This window comes from Psittacula echo (assembly GCF_963264785.1).
Source record: "Psittacula echo genome assembly, chromosome: Z".
Taxonomy (NCBI): Eukaryota; Metazoa; Chordata; class Aves; order Psittaciformes; family Psittacidae; genus Psittacula; species Psittacula echo.
The window spans coordinates 12,862,710-12,880,014 of record NC_137742.1 but is presented as its reverse complement, the minus strand read 5'-3'; the positions used below and the strand labels follow the sequence as shown (position 1 = coordinate 12,880,014).

The 17,305-nt window shown below is 43.0% G+C and overlaps 1 protein-coding gene across 1 annotated transcript in view; it reads left to right on the top strand.

Annotated features, from left to right (window-relative positions):
- Positions 1–16,479: 16,479 nt before the first annotated feature.
- GOLPH3 (golgi phosphoprotein 3) overlaps positions 16,480–17,305 on the top strand; it is a 34,265-nt gene continuing 33,439 nt past the window's right edge. Inside the window, exon 1 of the mRNA XM_080638794.1 lies at positions 16,480–16,931. Coding sequence (XP_080494920.1) covers positions 16,719–16,931 — 213 coding nt within the window. The 5' untranslated portion in view covers positions 16,480–16,718. The remainder of the gene's footprint in view (positions 16,932–17,305) is intronic.

Genomic DNA, 17,305 nt, shown 5'->3' with positions numbered 1-17,305 from the left:
ATGATAGGACAAGGGGTAATGGGTACAAACTGGAACACAAGAGGTTCCACTTAAACTTGAGAAGAAACTTCTTCTCAGTGAGGGTGACGGAACACTGGAACAGGCTGCCCAGGGGGGTTGTGGAGTCTCCTTCTCTGGAGACATTCAAAACCCGCCTGGACACATTCCTGTGTAACCTTATCTAGGTGTTCCTGCTCCGGCAGGGGGCTTGGACTAGATGATCTTTTGAGGTCCCTTCCAATCTCTAACATACTGTGATACTGTGAAAGTTCCATGCAGTGCAATAGGACAGTGGTTACTAATGTAGTCTAGAAAGTGCCTGTTGAATGTCAGTATTTGAGGCTTTATTAACCTCTTAGCAGTGTCCATGTCTTCCCCATTGCAGGGGAAACACTCTGCTGCCTTGGGTATTTTCTAAAGAGAATGTTACAAAGTGCTGACACACTTGCTCTTGAAGTTTCAGGCAGCAACAGCCTATGCGGTGGCTGTGAAGTGCCCCGTCGTACTGTAACACAAGGTGTGCCTCTGCCTCACCCAAATCTTCTAAAGATCAGAATGTACTTTGACCACTTGGCTTGGATTTAAGACTGCATTCACTAGTGAAAATGCTCAGTTATTGATTTACACCATATTGCAAAGCAAATGTGTACTTTATACAGTTACTCAGGGCCAACTTCACCTCCTGATCTCTTGCTCCAGTTAAAACTTTTTCCATTCTTCTCAACGCATGCAAGTGTAACTTCAGGGGGTGGTAAAATACTTCCTGCTGTGCATGTCTAGCAACGGATTAGTTTTGTCACAGCGGAGATCACCTTAATTCTGATCTTTAGCTGTAAACTTCATATGCAGTACTTATTGCATGGTACTGTCTTGAGACTTACTAGGCTTTACATAAAACTGTTTGGGAATTATGGGGGATGGACTCTATTTCCTGGGACAGGGAGGAGATGGATTAGTGAACTCTTAGTCTGGAAACAGCATTCTATATACAGAACCTTATGTGCTTTTCCAGGATTAATTTACTGGTTGAGGGTGGGGTGGGAGGGGCAAACTCCACCTGATGGACTCAGGTCCTTTATCTTGGTTTATGGTGAAGTTAGCTTGTGACACATGCTTTTTGGCAGGATGGCAGAACTCTGAGCAAGAGTTACCTTGGAAAAGTGTAGGCACAGAAGGTGATGATAGCTGATGTTTCAGCTGGAGAAACATTTCTGTGGGGAGGGCACCTCCACGCTGAAGACAAAAGGAGTTGAAATGGTGTTGTCCTGGCTGTGTTAGGAGTATGTAGCAAAGACCACAAATAGTTGTGAGTCCTGGAGAGGCTGTCTTGAGATGTAAGTTTGATTTGAAGAGTATTAGCTTTAAACTTGTTATGAAGTTTAACCATGCCAAGTGCAAGGTCCTACACCTGGGTCGGAGCAATCCCAGGCACAGCTACAGGTTGGGCAGAGAAGAGATTCAGAGCAGCCCTGCAGAGAAGGACTTGGGGGTGTTGGTCGATGAGAAAATGAACATGAGCCGGCTTCAGTGTGTGCTCGCAGCCCAGAAAGCCAACCGTATCCTGGGCTGCATCAAAAGGAGCGTGACCAGCAGGTCAAAGGAGGTGATCCTGCCCCTCTGCTCTGCTCTCGTGAGACCTCACTTGGAGCATTGTGTGCAGTTCTGGTGTCCTCAACATAAAAAGGACATGGAACTGTTGGAACAAGTCCAGAGGAGGCCACGAGGATGATCAGGGGACTGGAGCACCTCCCGTATGAAGATAGGCTGAGAAAGTTGGGGCTGTTCAGCCTGGAGAAGAGAAGGCTGCGTGGAGACCTCATAGCAGCCCTCCAGTATCTGAAGGGGGCCTACAAGGATGCTGGGGAGGGACTCTTCATTAGTGCCTGTAGTGATAGGACAAGGGGTAACGGGTTCAAACTTAAACAGGGGAAGTTTAGATTGGATCTAAGGAGGAAGTTCTTTACTGTGAGGGTGGTGAAGCACTGGAATGGGTTGCCCAGGGAAGTTGTGACTGCTCCATCCTTGGCGGTGTTCTCTTAATGCAACGTTTTTCTTCATCTTGGATAAAGTCTCGTTTTGTGTTCTGAAATAAATTTTTCATTTTACTGTAGGGAACTGTTGAGTTTCCTGGAGATCAACTGACATTCATGTGAGTTCTGAAAGGTCACTTATGATCATTATTTTATTCCCATCAGAAGAAAATTCCCAATTAGGAACAGCTAACACAGCTGGAATTAATCTGGTTTTGCTAATTAAGTGTCCATCTTCAAATATTTTAGAAATACTAGTAAGCTTTTAAGTGTCAGAGTGTTGTGGGCTTGCTAGCTAGCTCACTTTGCAGTCAGTGGATTCACTTTTGTGTATCTACAGGTAGTGATTTACAGTATGCTTATAGATGAATGTGATGACAGGGAAGCAAATTTTATGCAGAGTATAAGTGTCATTGCTTCATGTTTTGGTGATGATGCAAGAATATATTTTAACTTCCACTGTGACTCCAATTCAGAAATTAAACCAGTGTGCTCCTCACCAAGCTCCTTAAGCTCCCAACACAGATAAACCCAGTTTGTTTCCTACGAGCCATTTGCTACATTTGCCATCCAGTTTCCCATCCCAAACTTTCCACTATGGGTTCACTCTTAAGAAGTCTTTCTTGATGTGTTTTTCTGATGGCAGTTCATTTACCTTTGGAAAAGATTGGTTTTATATGTGCCAGCTATACTTAGTTTTAACATGTTGTGATCTTCTGAGGTGGTGGGAATAGCTGGAAGTCAAAAAGTAAGTACAACAGATGGCTTAACCAGTCTTTTCTAAGTGTAGGGTCCTTTGCTTCCCTGCCAGTAAGGAGCGTGGCATTTCTGGAAGTTGTCCTGTAATAATATAAAAAAATAATTATTTAGAATAAGTAAAATCCTCCTGCACACCACTTTTCACAAACAGAACCTGCATCAGGGAAAAAGCGGGGTGATAATCCCAAGCTGTGTTTTCTAATGCAGCGTGTCTCGATGGCTTTCAGTAGTTTGCTGTACTAATACCTGCAGTGGAGTGTCATGAGCAGCCAAAGAACAATCATGGTCTGTTCTCTCAGCAGGGTTTGGGTTTGGGTTACACCAGATGAGGGGCACTAGCAGACGGCTGCCAGCGGGGATCAGTCCTGTTGTGCACTGCTCTCACCACCTTTGCTGTTAGTGTCACATAGCTGACAGCTGATTTGATGGAAATACGTGTTCTGCTTTTGTGGATTGGTTTTCAGATCGTTCATTGATCCAAATCACAGCATGTTCCCCCTAGCAAGGGGACACAACAATAGCAAATTGTTTGAGGGTGCCCTTTTCAATAGGCAACCCCCAGTTCAAGCAGATGAGGTGGAACCACAAGTGCAGTAAATCCAGCTCTCGCGCTGCTGTGTTGTTGAAAGAGGTAAATCCTGGGAACCACATCTAATGTGCAGCTAGCTGAAATGTAAATTACATGCACGGCTAACTCCAGCTATTTAACACTTGTGAGAAAAGAAAAATACAAACCAAAAACCACAACCAAAACCAGCTTTGCTTTGTTTGAGGCTGCCTGTAGAAACCTCAATTTAAAGTGATTTAAAGTGTGGCTGCAGTGGATCTTACCTGTTTGCTGCAGTTGGAAGGTAAGGTAAACAAACCCAGGTACTTCAATCTACAGCCACACTGTGAAGCTCTTCAGGCCTGCAGACCCTTAGGCTGTGCTTTGGCTTTAACTGACAGAGTTTTCAAACACCATCCTGCTGCCTGGGCTGTGATTAAGCAGTGATTGAGTGCAGCTGTTGAAAAGCAAAAATCATGTTCTGACTTGTAATCTGAAAACAACCATTGCTCAGAGAGTGATTTTGGATTCCTGATGCATTCCTGATTTTCTAAGCCTCAGACATGCATAGCTGAGCTGGTTGGTTACTCCACCCCCTTTTTAGCATCTTTTATTTATCTGTTTCTTGGGTTTATTCAAATTTGATGCAGGTGATGTGCTGTGCCCATATGCAGCCCATTGTCTCAGGTGCAGGAAGGAGCTCTCTCTATTCTGACTGAGAGACCCTAATTTCCCAGTGAAAATTACCCACCTAGTGTCATTTCTAAGTGACCCTTTTTATGATTCAAATTGGACCTGAAGAGAATTGGTCTGGCAGAGATGATGATAAAAGTGGCTAGTTACTGAAATACCATAATAGTAAACCCATTACCTAAGTAATGGTGTTAAGTAGAGGCTGCATGAATATGTAAAGCCTCTGGAATTCCGCAGGTAATAGTGGATGCTGCAAACAGCTGAAATTAACAGAGACCCAGACTCACTTAGGCAGCAGGAAATGACAGAATATAAATGTTCCTTCATCATTTTTGGATCTTATTAAAGTAATAATAGCCCAACTGATGCTAGCTGCTGACAATGTTTCATCTAGACTGGCAGACAACATTCCCGTTTGTGACCATTTTCCTCTCAGTTACCAATATACAACCTGCTGCCTACCAGCTCCACCCTCACAAAGGCAAACGTCTCCCTGCTGCAATGCACACTCCAAGAGAAAAGTTGACTTAAATCTTTGCATCTGTATGAGGAGCATCGCATATGGTGGTTTCCCCGCCAAGAAATTACTTTTGAATAGTTACATTCAGTTAGTTAAATAATACCTGAGTGTACCAAAGAGGAGCTGAAAAGGTAAACTTAATCACATGAGTGACTGAAAAGGAATTCAATCCAGCTGAACCCTTTTAAGTGAGTAAAGGAGAATTAGCTCGTCTTCCCATGAATGTGTGGGGGAAAAGAAACACTGTATTGGGTCTGGCAGGCCCAAACGAGGCTGTGACCCCAAGGGCTGGAGCAGGCTCCTGGCAGGATCTGTGGCCCCATGGAGAGAGGAGCGTCTGCTGGGGCAGGTTTGCTGCAGGACTGCTGACTCCACAGGGGATCCATGCTGGAGCAGTCTTCCTGAAGGACTGTAGTCTATGGAAGGGACTCACGCTGGAGCAGTTCATGAAGAACTGCAGCCCATGGGAAGGGCTCTCACTGAAAACGTTTCTGGAGAACTGTCTCCCGTGAGAGGGATCCCACACCAGAGCAGAGGATGAGTGTGAGGATGAGAAAGCAGCAGAATGTGTGTGATGGGGTGACCATGATCCCCACTCCCATCCCCCTGTGCTGTTCAGGGGGAGGAGGCAGAGAAATTAGGAGTGAAGTTGAACAAGGGAAGAAGAGAGAGGTGGAATGAAGGTTCTAAGGTTTGTTATTTTTTGTCATTATCTGACTCTGATGTTAACTGGCAATTAATTAAATTAATTCTTCCTAAGTCTGTGTTGTCCTGTGTCAGTAATTGGTGAGTGATCTCTCCCTGTCTTTTTCTTGACCCACAAATCTTTTACCATGTTCTTCTCCCCCTGCCCTGTTGAGGAGGGGCAGCGATAGAGCTGCTTGTTGGGCTCCTGACATCCAGTCAAGGTCAACCCACCACAAACAAGCAGTTTTACCCTTTAACAGTATCTGTTTGGCCACGTGAATTTTTGGAAAGCTTTTATGGTGGGATTTTGAGTCCCTTTAGGTATGGCTGATTTTAAAGGTGTAGAAAATGTATTTCATGCATCTCTATTAGCTTTTGTTCACTTCATTTAACTGTTGGTTTGCCAGTAGGTACCACCCAGACACTAAACCTGCAGGAAGATCTTGCTGAGCTAAAATCACTCACTGAAGGTCCCCCTGGGCCTGCTGTGAGAAGGTACCCATTGCATTAATGAACAGGTAATTTTTGTGTGGCTATCACCGAGTTGTCGCTGCTGAGCTATGGAAGTCCACACAGCCTGTCTCATATTGGGGCAGGCAATAGCTGCGTCACCACTCATCAGTAACCTTGGTGTGACAATTCTTAGATGTATTTGGTGGTGGTGAGAAGCAAGAAATGCATTGCTATATGGAAAACTGGTAGGAGAAGCCTTGAGAAAAGGGCTCTTGCGTAAGGTGCAGGCTGCAAGAGCTGTGTTTAAAGAAACTGTCTCCAGCTGTTTGATTTATACTGTGCTCAAAGGAGTAGGGCAGCATGTTCTTGTAAATAAACCAAACTGCATCAAAGATGCTTTATTCCTAGCTGGGATAAGCTATCGGGCTCTGAGCTGGCCAACTGCCCAGGGCAAGAAAGGTCCCTTCCTGTGGAAGGGAAACTGGCAGATGGAGCAGAATTAGGAATCTTGATTGTTTTTTGATTTTTGTCAGCTGTGCTGAAGAGGCATAGCAAAAGTTCTACTTTGAAGTAGCTTTATCTATGTATTTTCAAATTCCAGGGTTATTTCTGTGCAACAGTATCTTTCCGATATAGTCTTGCCAATGGAAAGTGGTAAAAATGGCATCTTCTTCAGTTTTGGTCCTCCTACATATTCCATGCCGCATTTCTTGATGTTAATGGCAAAATAAAGTCCCTGCTACTGCCAGCTCGTAGTACACCTCCACAAAAATAATTTGCTGAAGTTTTTGGCTCCATGGCAGTAGCACAGCTGAGAGCAACGTGGCCTTGTGCAGTGCCAGAACTAGTTCCTGTTGTGAACCAGGATGTTAGAAACACTAAGCACCTTGTATTAACCTTATATTAACAATGACTAGTGAACCACGTATTCAAACATGACACATGTATCTCAGGCCAATTTACAGTTGTGGGGTTGTGCAGATATAAGTAGTGCTTTGGTTTTGGCTGCAAGATGTTTATCACTGACGGTAAAGTGCCAAGTTGGTTCCCCAGTTCCAGGCTGAGTTTGCAGCTAGGAAAACAGAGCCCAGTTGATTTAAAGAAGAGGGAAAGTCCTAAATTTATTTGTCAGAGTGGGACCATGCTTCCAGGATAGGGAGGGAGTGCTTTATTTGCTTTGGCAGAGTGCCTGGTCCTGCTAACCTACTGTAAGCAGTGAGAAATCATCTCACTGGATTTCAGCCGTAGATGCATCTTGATGCTTAATGCCAGTAAAAGCGTCTTCTGCTCATGCATTTGTTCTGCAAAAACACAAGAGTTGCATTTGCTGCTCCACTATTTAGGCTATGAACATTGAGGCTAGTTTTAGTTTGGGGGGATTTTTAAAGGATTTTTTCTTTTTTTCCACTCTGAAGAACTTAACTGCGTAGCAAATAGTTGCTAAGTAAAATCATTGTTTTAGCCTTTCGCAAATTAGGCTGGTGCATAGATAAACCTTAGGCAAAACATTTGATGAGAGAAGACCAAGCATACCAAAGCTGGATACCTTGATACAGATGGCTGACTCATCAGAGTGACCTGGAGGTATTCAGAAGACATACAGAAGTGGCATTTAGAGACAAGGTTTAGTGGTGGACTTGGTGGTTTTTGGTGAACAGTCCAACTCGATAATCTTAAAGGTCTTTTTCAACCTACATGATTCTGTGAAACCTAAACTGAATCTATGAAATAAGGAAAGCTCAGACATTTGTTGTATCTGAGCAAGAGCAGAAAGACATTTATTTTTTCTTCCGAAGATGACTTACATATCAGAGATCTTGACCCAATGTCTGTGCAGGTGAAATACACTGAGCAGCTTCTCTCACTCCCCACTGTACTAAGGTGTATTTGTGGTGTTTGGAGGTTCCTGGACCCTGCCAGGGCCAAGCTCTTAGGCTGCTGAATGTATTTCTATTAACAGTCATCAGCTGGGATTCTCCACTAAGATTTTGTTTCTAACTTCTGTCTTAATTTGTAACCAGCAATAATTTAGCTGCTGATCCTTTTTAATCTCTCCTCTCTGGGGAAGTTACTGGAGTCCTGGAGGTCTAATCCTGGCTTTGGCAACATAGCTTATTGTTCTGAGCATCAGACCACCTCCTGTAGCTGTGGGAGGCAGACTCTGGGGAGGCCCAAAAGGTAGGCTATGTTTTGTAGCTAGTCCTGCAACTGCCTGCATCAGCATGGGAAGGTGACCTGATGGCCATTTGCCACACACTGCTGTTATTCTAAGCTTGAGGCTTTGATGCAGGCAGCTATCAATGTCCTAGTTTGAAGTTTTAATCTAATGGTAACCAGATTCAGGAGAAAAAGAAAGCTTCTTCTGCCCTGTTCAAAGCTAGATTTGCAACAACTTAGTACCTTTAAAAAAAACAAAAATATGATAATGCAAAAATAAGTGGCCATCAGCAAGACAGCAGTTCATACGTCTGAATAAGCTATGGTAGCACTTATTTTAAACTTTATTTCCTTTTCCTCCCAGGTATAGAAAAGTATTTTGGAGAACTTTTCTCATGCCAAGTTTTTTGACTCTATTCTTGTCACGCTCATCAGCTCTTTAATGGTGTGCTGCATGTTCCAGCATGCAGAGGAATGTATTCAGCGACTGGTTCACTCTGGAGTCAGTGAGGCATTTGTCGAGTCCCACTTCCTCATTCAGGGTCCCTAGGAAAAAAAACCAGCACATAACTTTTCCAGCCATACTGTGTATTTCTGGTGCTGTTTTAGCTCTTTTTATCTTCAACTGAAGCCTCAAATCTCATTGTCTTTCTCAATCTACTTTTTAGGGAGAAAAAAATCCGTCAAAGGCAGAAATATGAGCATGCTATAGATGTACAAAGCTGATTGTAAAATACTGCTTTATCATGACTTTTCTGATAGTTCAGAAAACTATCAGAAGTTTATCTATAAACTATCTACATAGAAAACTATCAGAAACTATCAGGTTTCTGCTCCGTATGAACCCACTGTGATTGCTAGAAATACTACTATTAAAAAACAAGAGACATTCTAGAATCACACCCCTCTGTGTCTCATGGTTAGATACTGTACATCATCACAACCCTCTGTGTCTCATGGTTAGATACTGTACATCATCACAACCCTCTGTGTCTCATGGTTAGATACTGTACATCATCTTTACTTAAGCCATGTGCAGTTAGTCCTGTGTTCGGTGCTACATGAGTACACAGCAGGAGTTCTTACATATTTATAAATCATTAATGAACTCTTAAATGCAATCAGTACTTACGAAAATTTACTTATTCCACTGAAGAGCACCAAGTTTATGTTTGAATAACAACACTTTTGCACCAAATCTATTGATAAACGTTTGAATGGATGGAAAAGTGTTAGCCAGTGAAATCTCTTAAAAGTCACCACATAGAAATGATCTAGCAATAATATTATTTTATAATTCCTAAGGTAGATGTTGTTGCCCAGACATAGTCCAGTGCAGAATTAACACCCCAAAAACCAGTCTGCACATTTGGCTTGTTTTAACCCTATGGAAAAACGGGGATAATACCCTCAAGTTTTTGTCTTGCAGTAATGGAGGTGGCCAGAATGCAGGTTAAAACAAAAGCAGCAGGGCTGGTGGAGTGCTGTGCTGCTGAGTGGGCAGTCTCACTTCTACTCACCCAGTTAAAAGCAAGTGTGTCCCCTACAAAAAACATCTTCTGGAATTTTCTCCCTCTGTCACAATCAAATCCATGTTTGGTCTCTAGTGGCTCATGATGGCAACAACTGTGCAAGGAAATTTACAACAAGACAGTAAGACATAATGCTCTCTAAGACTTGCACAAAGTTTTATTATTCTGTATTTTCAAAACCAACTTTAAATGTAACATACTAATTAGACATATTTCCATCCTCGTTTGACTCATGAATAGATTTCCCTAACCTGGAGATGTCTGCATGTTTAATCTACAAATGTTTATCAGTGGTTTTGCACTCTGGATACAAGGTATTATGGAAGGAATTATCATTTGTCAGACTTTAAAACCTTCTGGTCCTCGCTGCGATGACCACCTCTTGGCTGCCACCAGAAGTACAAACCAACTAGCACAAGCAGGGTGTGCAACCTTTGCCAGGAGCAGAACCGACATTGCAATGTGCTTAGCTGATTTCTTGGGAAGAAGGTAAGACAAAAATGCAGTTTTATCTCCTTTACCACAGTCCTTATAAAGGTTCAGAGATGCTGCTGCTATCCCAGCTGCTCACACACCTTTGCTGAGTTGATATGACCACTAGTTCCTGGAATCCTTATTCTTCTCCCTGATTGGCCCCATGGCTCTGCCTCACAGTTACTGTTCTAGAATTACCACTCATTACTGGATTCTCTTTGTGTGGGTCTTTGGTCATAACAAGAGTGTGTAAACCTACCAAAAGTAATTGATATTTATTCTACACACATTTCTGAATGACATGAGTACTCTCTATTTATATAAGAATACTGGCCTAATCACTATTTATCTTGTAAATTACAACTCTATGGCATCATTTTCTTTGCACCATCTGGTTTTATGTACCTTTTTAATGAGCTGATGAGTATTTATGCACTTTTCCAGGAACAGATAGTAAAGCATTTATTACATTAAGAAGTGAAATAAAGATTTTTCAAAACTGAATTTGTATAAAGTTCACTGCATTAAACATTGCAAATTTTGCCCAATTACCAATGACAGTTTTGGTGGAGGCTTCATGGGACTCAGTTTTACCCAGTGAAAGGTAAGATATGCGCACATTTTTCCTAGTGATGCTGGTTGAACTGCCTCAGTGTAGAAATGAAAGCACAACTTCATTACAAACAGCACACTCACTGTTACTTTTGTCCTTATGATTTTAGTACTATAATTGTAATATTAAAACACCAGTACAGATTCCTGATACTGAACAGTATCACTCAGGTACAAGGAGGAAGATGCTATCACAATACAAATATTTCAGGAACTAGCAATCATTTGAACTCCACAGGAGATGAGAAAATGGAAGGATTTGGAAATCCATGAAAGGAAGAAAACCTTTTTGAAATAGGCAAATGTGAATAACACCTTTGCATATCTGCCTTTGGTTTTTCCAACATGCCTGAAACTGTGTCTCTGAAAAACCACAATTTATTGGTTTTGTGTATACAAAAACTAAAAGCAGCATTAAATTTTGAACTCAATCCCCTCGAAGTTAAATCTTACTCCTGATTTACTGACTGCATCTAATTTTATATGAGATAGGCATTAACAGCTGGCCCTATGCCACTAGAAGTAATAATGCTCAATATTTTTGAGAAGCCTAAAACATCCTTACATCATCCCAAGGCGGAACCTTAAAGAGTCTCATGAAAAAAAGATATATTGGCAAATTTTGATAATTTAAATGATATCTAACTATTGGGCATTAAAAACTGTCAAAGCAAAGGTTTGTTCTATGGACAGAAAAAGCCATATCAGTAAGTGCTTTTCACTTAGGAAAACTTGCAACTAGTGTTGGAAAGTTCATTACTAAAAACAATAAAAAGAATCCCAGCTGGTCTGCACAGACTAATGAAGGATTTATTTAGTAACCAGAACAACAGTACTAGTAAAACATGTGAAGCTGAAACCGAAAGAGAGAATCGTAAGAATAAACAAATTTTTAAAAAGAGGGAAAAAACTCCATTCCCCTTGTCCAGTCACTTCATGCCCTTTTCACAAAGGCATGTAGTGATAGAACAAGGGAATAATTTTTTTACTGAAAGAAAACAGATTTAGATTAGACATTAGGGAAAAGTTCTTTACTGTGAAGGTGGTGAGACACTGGCACAGGTTGCCCAGACAAGTTGTGGTTGCCCCATCTCTGGTCGTCTTCAAGGTGACGTTGGATTGGGCTTGGGGCAACCTGCTCTAGCAGAAGGTGTCCCTGCCTGTGGCAGGGGATTGGAACTGGATGAGCTGTAAGGTCTCTTCCAACACAAACCAGTCTGTGATTCTGTATTACGTGACTGCTGTGTACTATGCATGATTTCCACAATCAGTTGATTATTGACTCTAGTTTCTTTCCACTTACACTACCACATACTACTCTAGTCAGTTCTCTTGTCCCATATCTTTGAGCTCTTCCTTTTGTTGTCACTGTGTAACTTTCAGCCTCTGGATTCTTACTGGAAGTGAAAATCCTGTTTTTAGAGACGACACTGATAATATTGGATACAACAAATCTCAAGATAGTTTGCATCTTCCAGTTGCTTTCTGGTATTAATGTCTACTCTAGCACTCAAGCAGCATGCTTTTAATCAGCATGGTTTTAAAGACAGTTTGACCTTAAGAAATCATATCTCCTTTTGCTCCTGGCCATTGGGTTTCCATATTTCGTACTTAAGCTCAGCGCTCCTTCACTAATGATACAGTGCCTGCTTGTGAGGCTGCCCTTTCAATAGATCCCTGCAATGATAAGGATAAACATTTCCTTTTTTGACTATTGTTTTTAAGTCAGATCCTTAGGCAGATTCGGGCCACAGCTCCACCTGACACTTGTTTCTCGTGGCATAATTGGGAGTGTCAAACTTTCACTGGGAGGGAATGGAAGACACAGGCAGGAATGTGAACAAGCTTGACTGGTGAAACCACTGGAAACTGTACGAGAGTCAGCAGCTGCCTTCTAGAAAACAAGTGCTGCCTTCTTGCTGTCAACTTCAAAACATGCATTTGCTATTAATTTAATTGCCCCACAAGAGAAAAATCTACCTAGCAGCATCTTGTTATGATGCTGCAACTGTAGCACTAGGATTTACCCACTACATCTTACATTTCAGAGCCTGGCATATCTGTTAGCTTGAGAATTCTTACAACTACTTGCTTTAACCAGCTGTGCATCATGCTTGTGATGTTGAAGTTGCAATACAATTGTGGATAGCTAATAGCATGTGACCTCCTGCTCAGTAAAGTTACTCTTTGCTTGACCTGCTGTCCTGACAGATGTTTGCAACCAGTTTGTCAACCACTTTTTCTGCTGACATCACTGAGGTATGCCTTGCTGCCATGGTGAAATAATCATGGCAATTGCAACTAGCACAATACAAAATAAGAGCCCAGAATTCACACCTTTCCTATTTTCCCATTCATTTCAACTTCCCAGTGGGCTAGTAACAGTTAAAAAAACCTAGCTACTTTGAAGACTACTGCATTTAGTAAAGATAACTTAGAGTCATCAGCAACTGTTAATAGAAATTCTGCCAGATACAGGCTTAAGAATAAACACGGATGTGTTACAAGGTGAATTTACTGCAAGACAAACAAAATTATTTATAGACTACAGCTTATGCATTTGCATCATTACTTCTTCACAGAATGTTTAAAGGATTTAAGGCCTCAGCTCTCAGGCTGGATGCCACTGGGACTGGGATGGAGGAAGGAAGGGGAGTCTGTACCCAGTGACAACTCAAATGACATGACGCACATGTTGCACTGGCCAGTGCCAAATGCAATATTGGGCTTTACAGCCTTCTGAACTCCTGATAGAGCCACATCTGACTATGCAATACTTTTCAAATACAGGTTGGTACTGTAAAATAAATTGCAGCAAAGAAGGTTGTGACACAGTACATTAGGATCTCCTAGGTGGAGATCTAACAAGCTAAACGGTCCCTGCTAACATACCAACTCTCAGTCATGTAGAAGGGATCAACACAAACAAAATCATGAGCTGAAATGTGTCTTTGTGATCCTCTTCATTCAGACTTTGATTTTGTCTATCAGCATTGTATTGGTGTTAAAAAAAATATTTAGTACGCTCAAAATTCAATTATATGCATTCTTAATTTGATTCACACTGAACTTATTAGATTAGGTTCATTAGATAAAGAATCAGAACTGAAATTAATAATGAAAAAATATATTTGTTTGAAATGACACTATTTAACTTGTGTAAAAAGCTGAATTTCTAAGCCAGAAAAGTGACTGCCAAATACAAGGAACTTCATAGTGCACCTCATCCTAATAAAACTGAAATCAATCAACAAAATCGAGAATTCTTATTAACCTACAAGTGATTACATTTTGATCACTTTAGTAATAAAACTCAGAAAAGTGGGCAAATTAGTAACTTCATCAGTTACTTTTTAAAAAGTGATTTTTGCAAAACTGAAAATAATGATGAGTATTTTGTGACCCTTGACAAAAGGACCCAAACAAAGAAAATAGAAATTAGTAGTTGTTGATGAACATTTCGTCAGTTAAGCCATAAAATGCAATCAGGAAAAAAGCCAAACGTGGTTAAAATGCCATACTAGTGTGATGGAAAGGTGAAAACAATGGTAACAGCCCCAATTAGTGCATTCTATTGATAAGAAAGGAGAAGATACTATTGCTTTTTTAAATAACCTAGCAATTAAAGGAAATTCGTGATGTGAAATTTTTGCCAACAGAAATAGGGAATTGAATGTGGATACAAGGCAAATTCTAACAATGACTAGACTGAAATGTAAGAATTTTTAACAGTGCTTTAAAAATGTGTTCAATAAATAAACTTGTATTCTGAGAAAACAGGTAAATACTATAATAGGGGACAAAGATTAAACACTTTCGTCTAACAGAATACTTGAAGAAAAATTTAAACAGCAGTAGTGAAGCTAGGTAATTTGCATCATTAAGCCAGGATAATTTGTATACAGGTTTTTAAAAGAGCTTTCTGGAACCTCTTTCTGATCTCAATTGAGATTATGATTCTCAGTAAATCTGGGAGTCCTAAAGAACAGAAGAAAGCTAATCTAGAAAGCTAGGAGAAAATAAAAGGGATGACCCAGGTTAATTACATGCCTATCATCTTGATTGTGATCCTCAGCAAAACATCCAAGTGGCTCATGTAGGCCTAAATTAATGACTATTTGAGTATAATTACTACTCATAAAAGATATTTCCAGAAAACAGATCCTGTAATGCAATTTGCGGTATCACTCCTTTAGGCAAATGTTCATTTGATGAAAGAAGCAGTGATATTATATCCCTAAGCTTCAGTTAGGCATTTGACTGGTACAGCAAATCAGTTTAATTAAAAATTCTAGGAATATAAAAACCGCAGAATGCCATACAGTAAAGTGGACTGTGAATAATTAACAGGTCTCAAAACACAGAAGAGGAACAATCAGTGAATACTTGCGGGAGTGATTCAGTTCCTCTGGGGATCAATTTTGTCCATCAATCAGTGAACACTTGCGTGAGTGATTCATTTCCTCTGGGGGTCAATCTTGTCTGTCTGCTATTCTTTCTTACCAGTGATCTTGAAGAAGGTACACTGAATTATCACCAAGCCACAACAGCTTGGTGATAGAATTGGGGGTGTGGGAAACAATGGAGGCTCAAGTCACTTACAAAGTGACTTGGAGCTCTTGGTAAACAGGGTGTGCCTAAAAAAACCTTGAAAATAATTCTTTATTTATATATGTATTTTATTTGTATCTTAGATATATAGAATCATGGAATCACAGACTGGTTTGGGTTGGAAGAGACCTTAAAGCTCATTCAGTTCCAGCCCTCTGCCACAGGCAGGGACACCTTCCACTAGAGCAGGTTGCTCTAAGCCCTGTCTAACCTGGCCTTGAACACTGCCAGGGATGGGGCAGCCACAGCTTCTCTGGGCTCACAAGCCTCACAATAAAACACACTACGTGGAAACATACACAGGATGTAGCCTTATTAAGTAGTTCTTTTGAGCTTTTGGTGTACCACAGTCAATAGGGCTAAAATTTTGTAGAGATGCTCATTGACAGCAGAGCAGAGGGACTCCGTCTCCTCAGTTTAAAATGAAGATTGTGAGAGCTCACCTTAGCTTAGCCAGTAAGTGTATGTGCACATACATATATATGTAGACATACATTCGGCCGATGAGAAACTGAACTTGGAGTATTGTGTGCAGTTCTGGTGTCCTCAACATAAAAAGGACATGGAACTGTTGGAACAAGTCCAGAGGAGGCCACGAGGATGATCAGGGGACTGGAGCACCTCCCGTATGAAGACAGGCTGAAAGTTGGGGCTGTTCAGCCTGGAGAAGAGAAGGCTGCGTGGAGACCTCATAGCAGCCTTCCAGTATCTGAAGGGGGCCTACAAGGATGCTGGGGAGGGACTCTTCATCAGGGACTGTAGTGGTAGGACAAGGGGTAATGGGTTCAAACATAAACAGTTTAGATTGGATATAAGGAAGAAGTTCTTTACTGTTAGGGTGGTGAGGCACTGGAATGGGTTGCCCAGGGAGGTTGTGAATGCTCCATCCTTGGCGGTGTTCAAGGCCAGGTTAGATGAGGCCTTGGGTGACATGGTTTAGTGTGGGGTGTCCCTGCCCATGGCAGGGGGGTTGGAACTAGGTGATCTTAAGGTCCTTTCCAACCCTAACTATTCTATGATTCTATGATACATATATACGTATAAACGGAGACTCCTAGGGGGAACTGTACTAGCAGTCGGACACGGTCTTGTGGATAAGAATTAAATCAAGCTGGCTTAAGGTTGTAAATAAGGCACTTTTTAAAGACAACCCCCGGCCGATTTAAGAGAGTGCAGCAGCCTGCTCTCCCGGGTTATGGCCGGCCCCTCTCCCGGAGCGTTGGAACAGCCGTTCTCCACAGCCCCAAGTAACGGTCAGAAACGGTCAAAAACGGGTCCCCAAGCCCCCACCTCACGGCCTCTGGCGCCCCGCCCCCGCCACGCAGAGCTCCTCCCGCGCGCTGCCCTTTCCGGTACCTCCTCCCTCCCTCTCCCCGGCGCTGCCACATCCTCCGCTGACATCAGCCCGCGGCGCCATATTGGAGGAGAAGCCGCCTCCGCCAGCTCGGCCGCCGCAGGGGGGGACGCTGGCCCCCGCAGCCTCCGCCTCCCCCCTGCGCCGCTCCCCATGACTCCCAGCGGCCGGCCGCTGTCCCGGTGCGGATAGGGTGGAGGCGGCTGCGGATCCCGTCTCGTCTCTTCTCCCCTTCCCCAGCTGTCGCCTCTTCCCGCAGCGGGCCTTTGCCCTCCCGCAGCTTCCAGCCATGACTTCCCTGACCCAGCGCAGCTCCGGCCTGGTGCAGCGCCGGACCGAAGCCTCCCGCAGTGCCGCCGCTGACAAGGAGCGGGGAGCGGGGGGCGGTTCGGAGGATGAAGGCCGCCGAGACGAGTCCGGCGACGACGAGAAGGGCGACTCCAAGGAAACGAGGCTCACCCTCATGGAGGAGGTGCTGCTTCTGGGCCTCAAGGACCGTGAGGTGCGGCTGGGGCCGTGGCGGCGGGGCTGGGGCGGGACGAGGTGAGGGACGCTGGGCAGACGCTGGCTGAGGAGGCCCGGTGGTGGTGTGGGGAAGGAGGACGGGAACGGGACGGCTAGGGGACACCGGTTATTTAGGGGCTTATGGAGAGCGTTTATAGGAAAGGGGAGCCCAAGTTGTGCCGGGTTATGGGTGGGATGGCGGCATGGGCGCTGCTAGGTGAATGCTGCTGCTTGTTTGAGGCAGAGGCATGATGTTACTGTGGGTAGAGGTGGATGCTAGAACAGGCTCAGTGCTCCGGGGGAGATGGGAAAGGTGCTTGGATTTTGGGGAGGAGGGCCCTGGCCAAGAGTTTGGATTGCCCTTTGGATGCA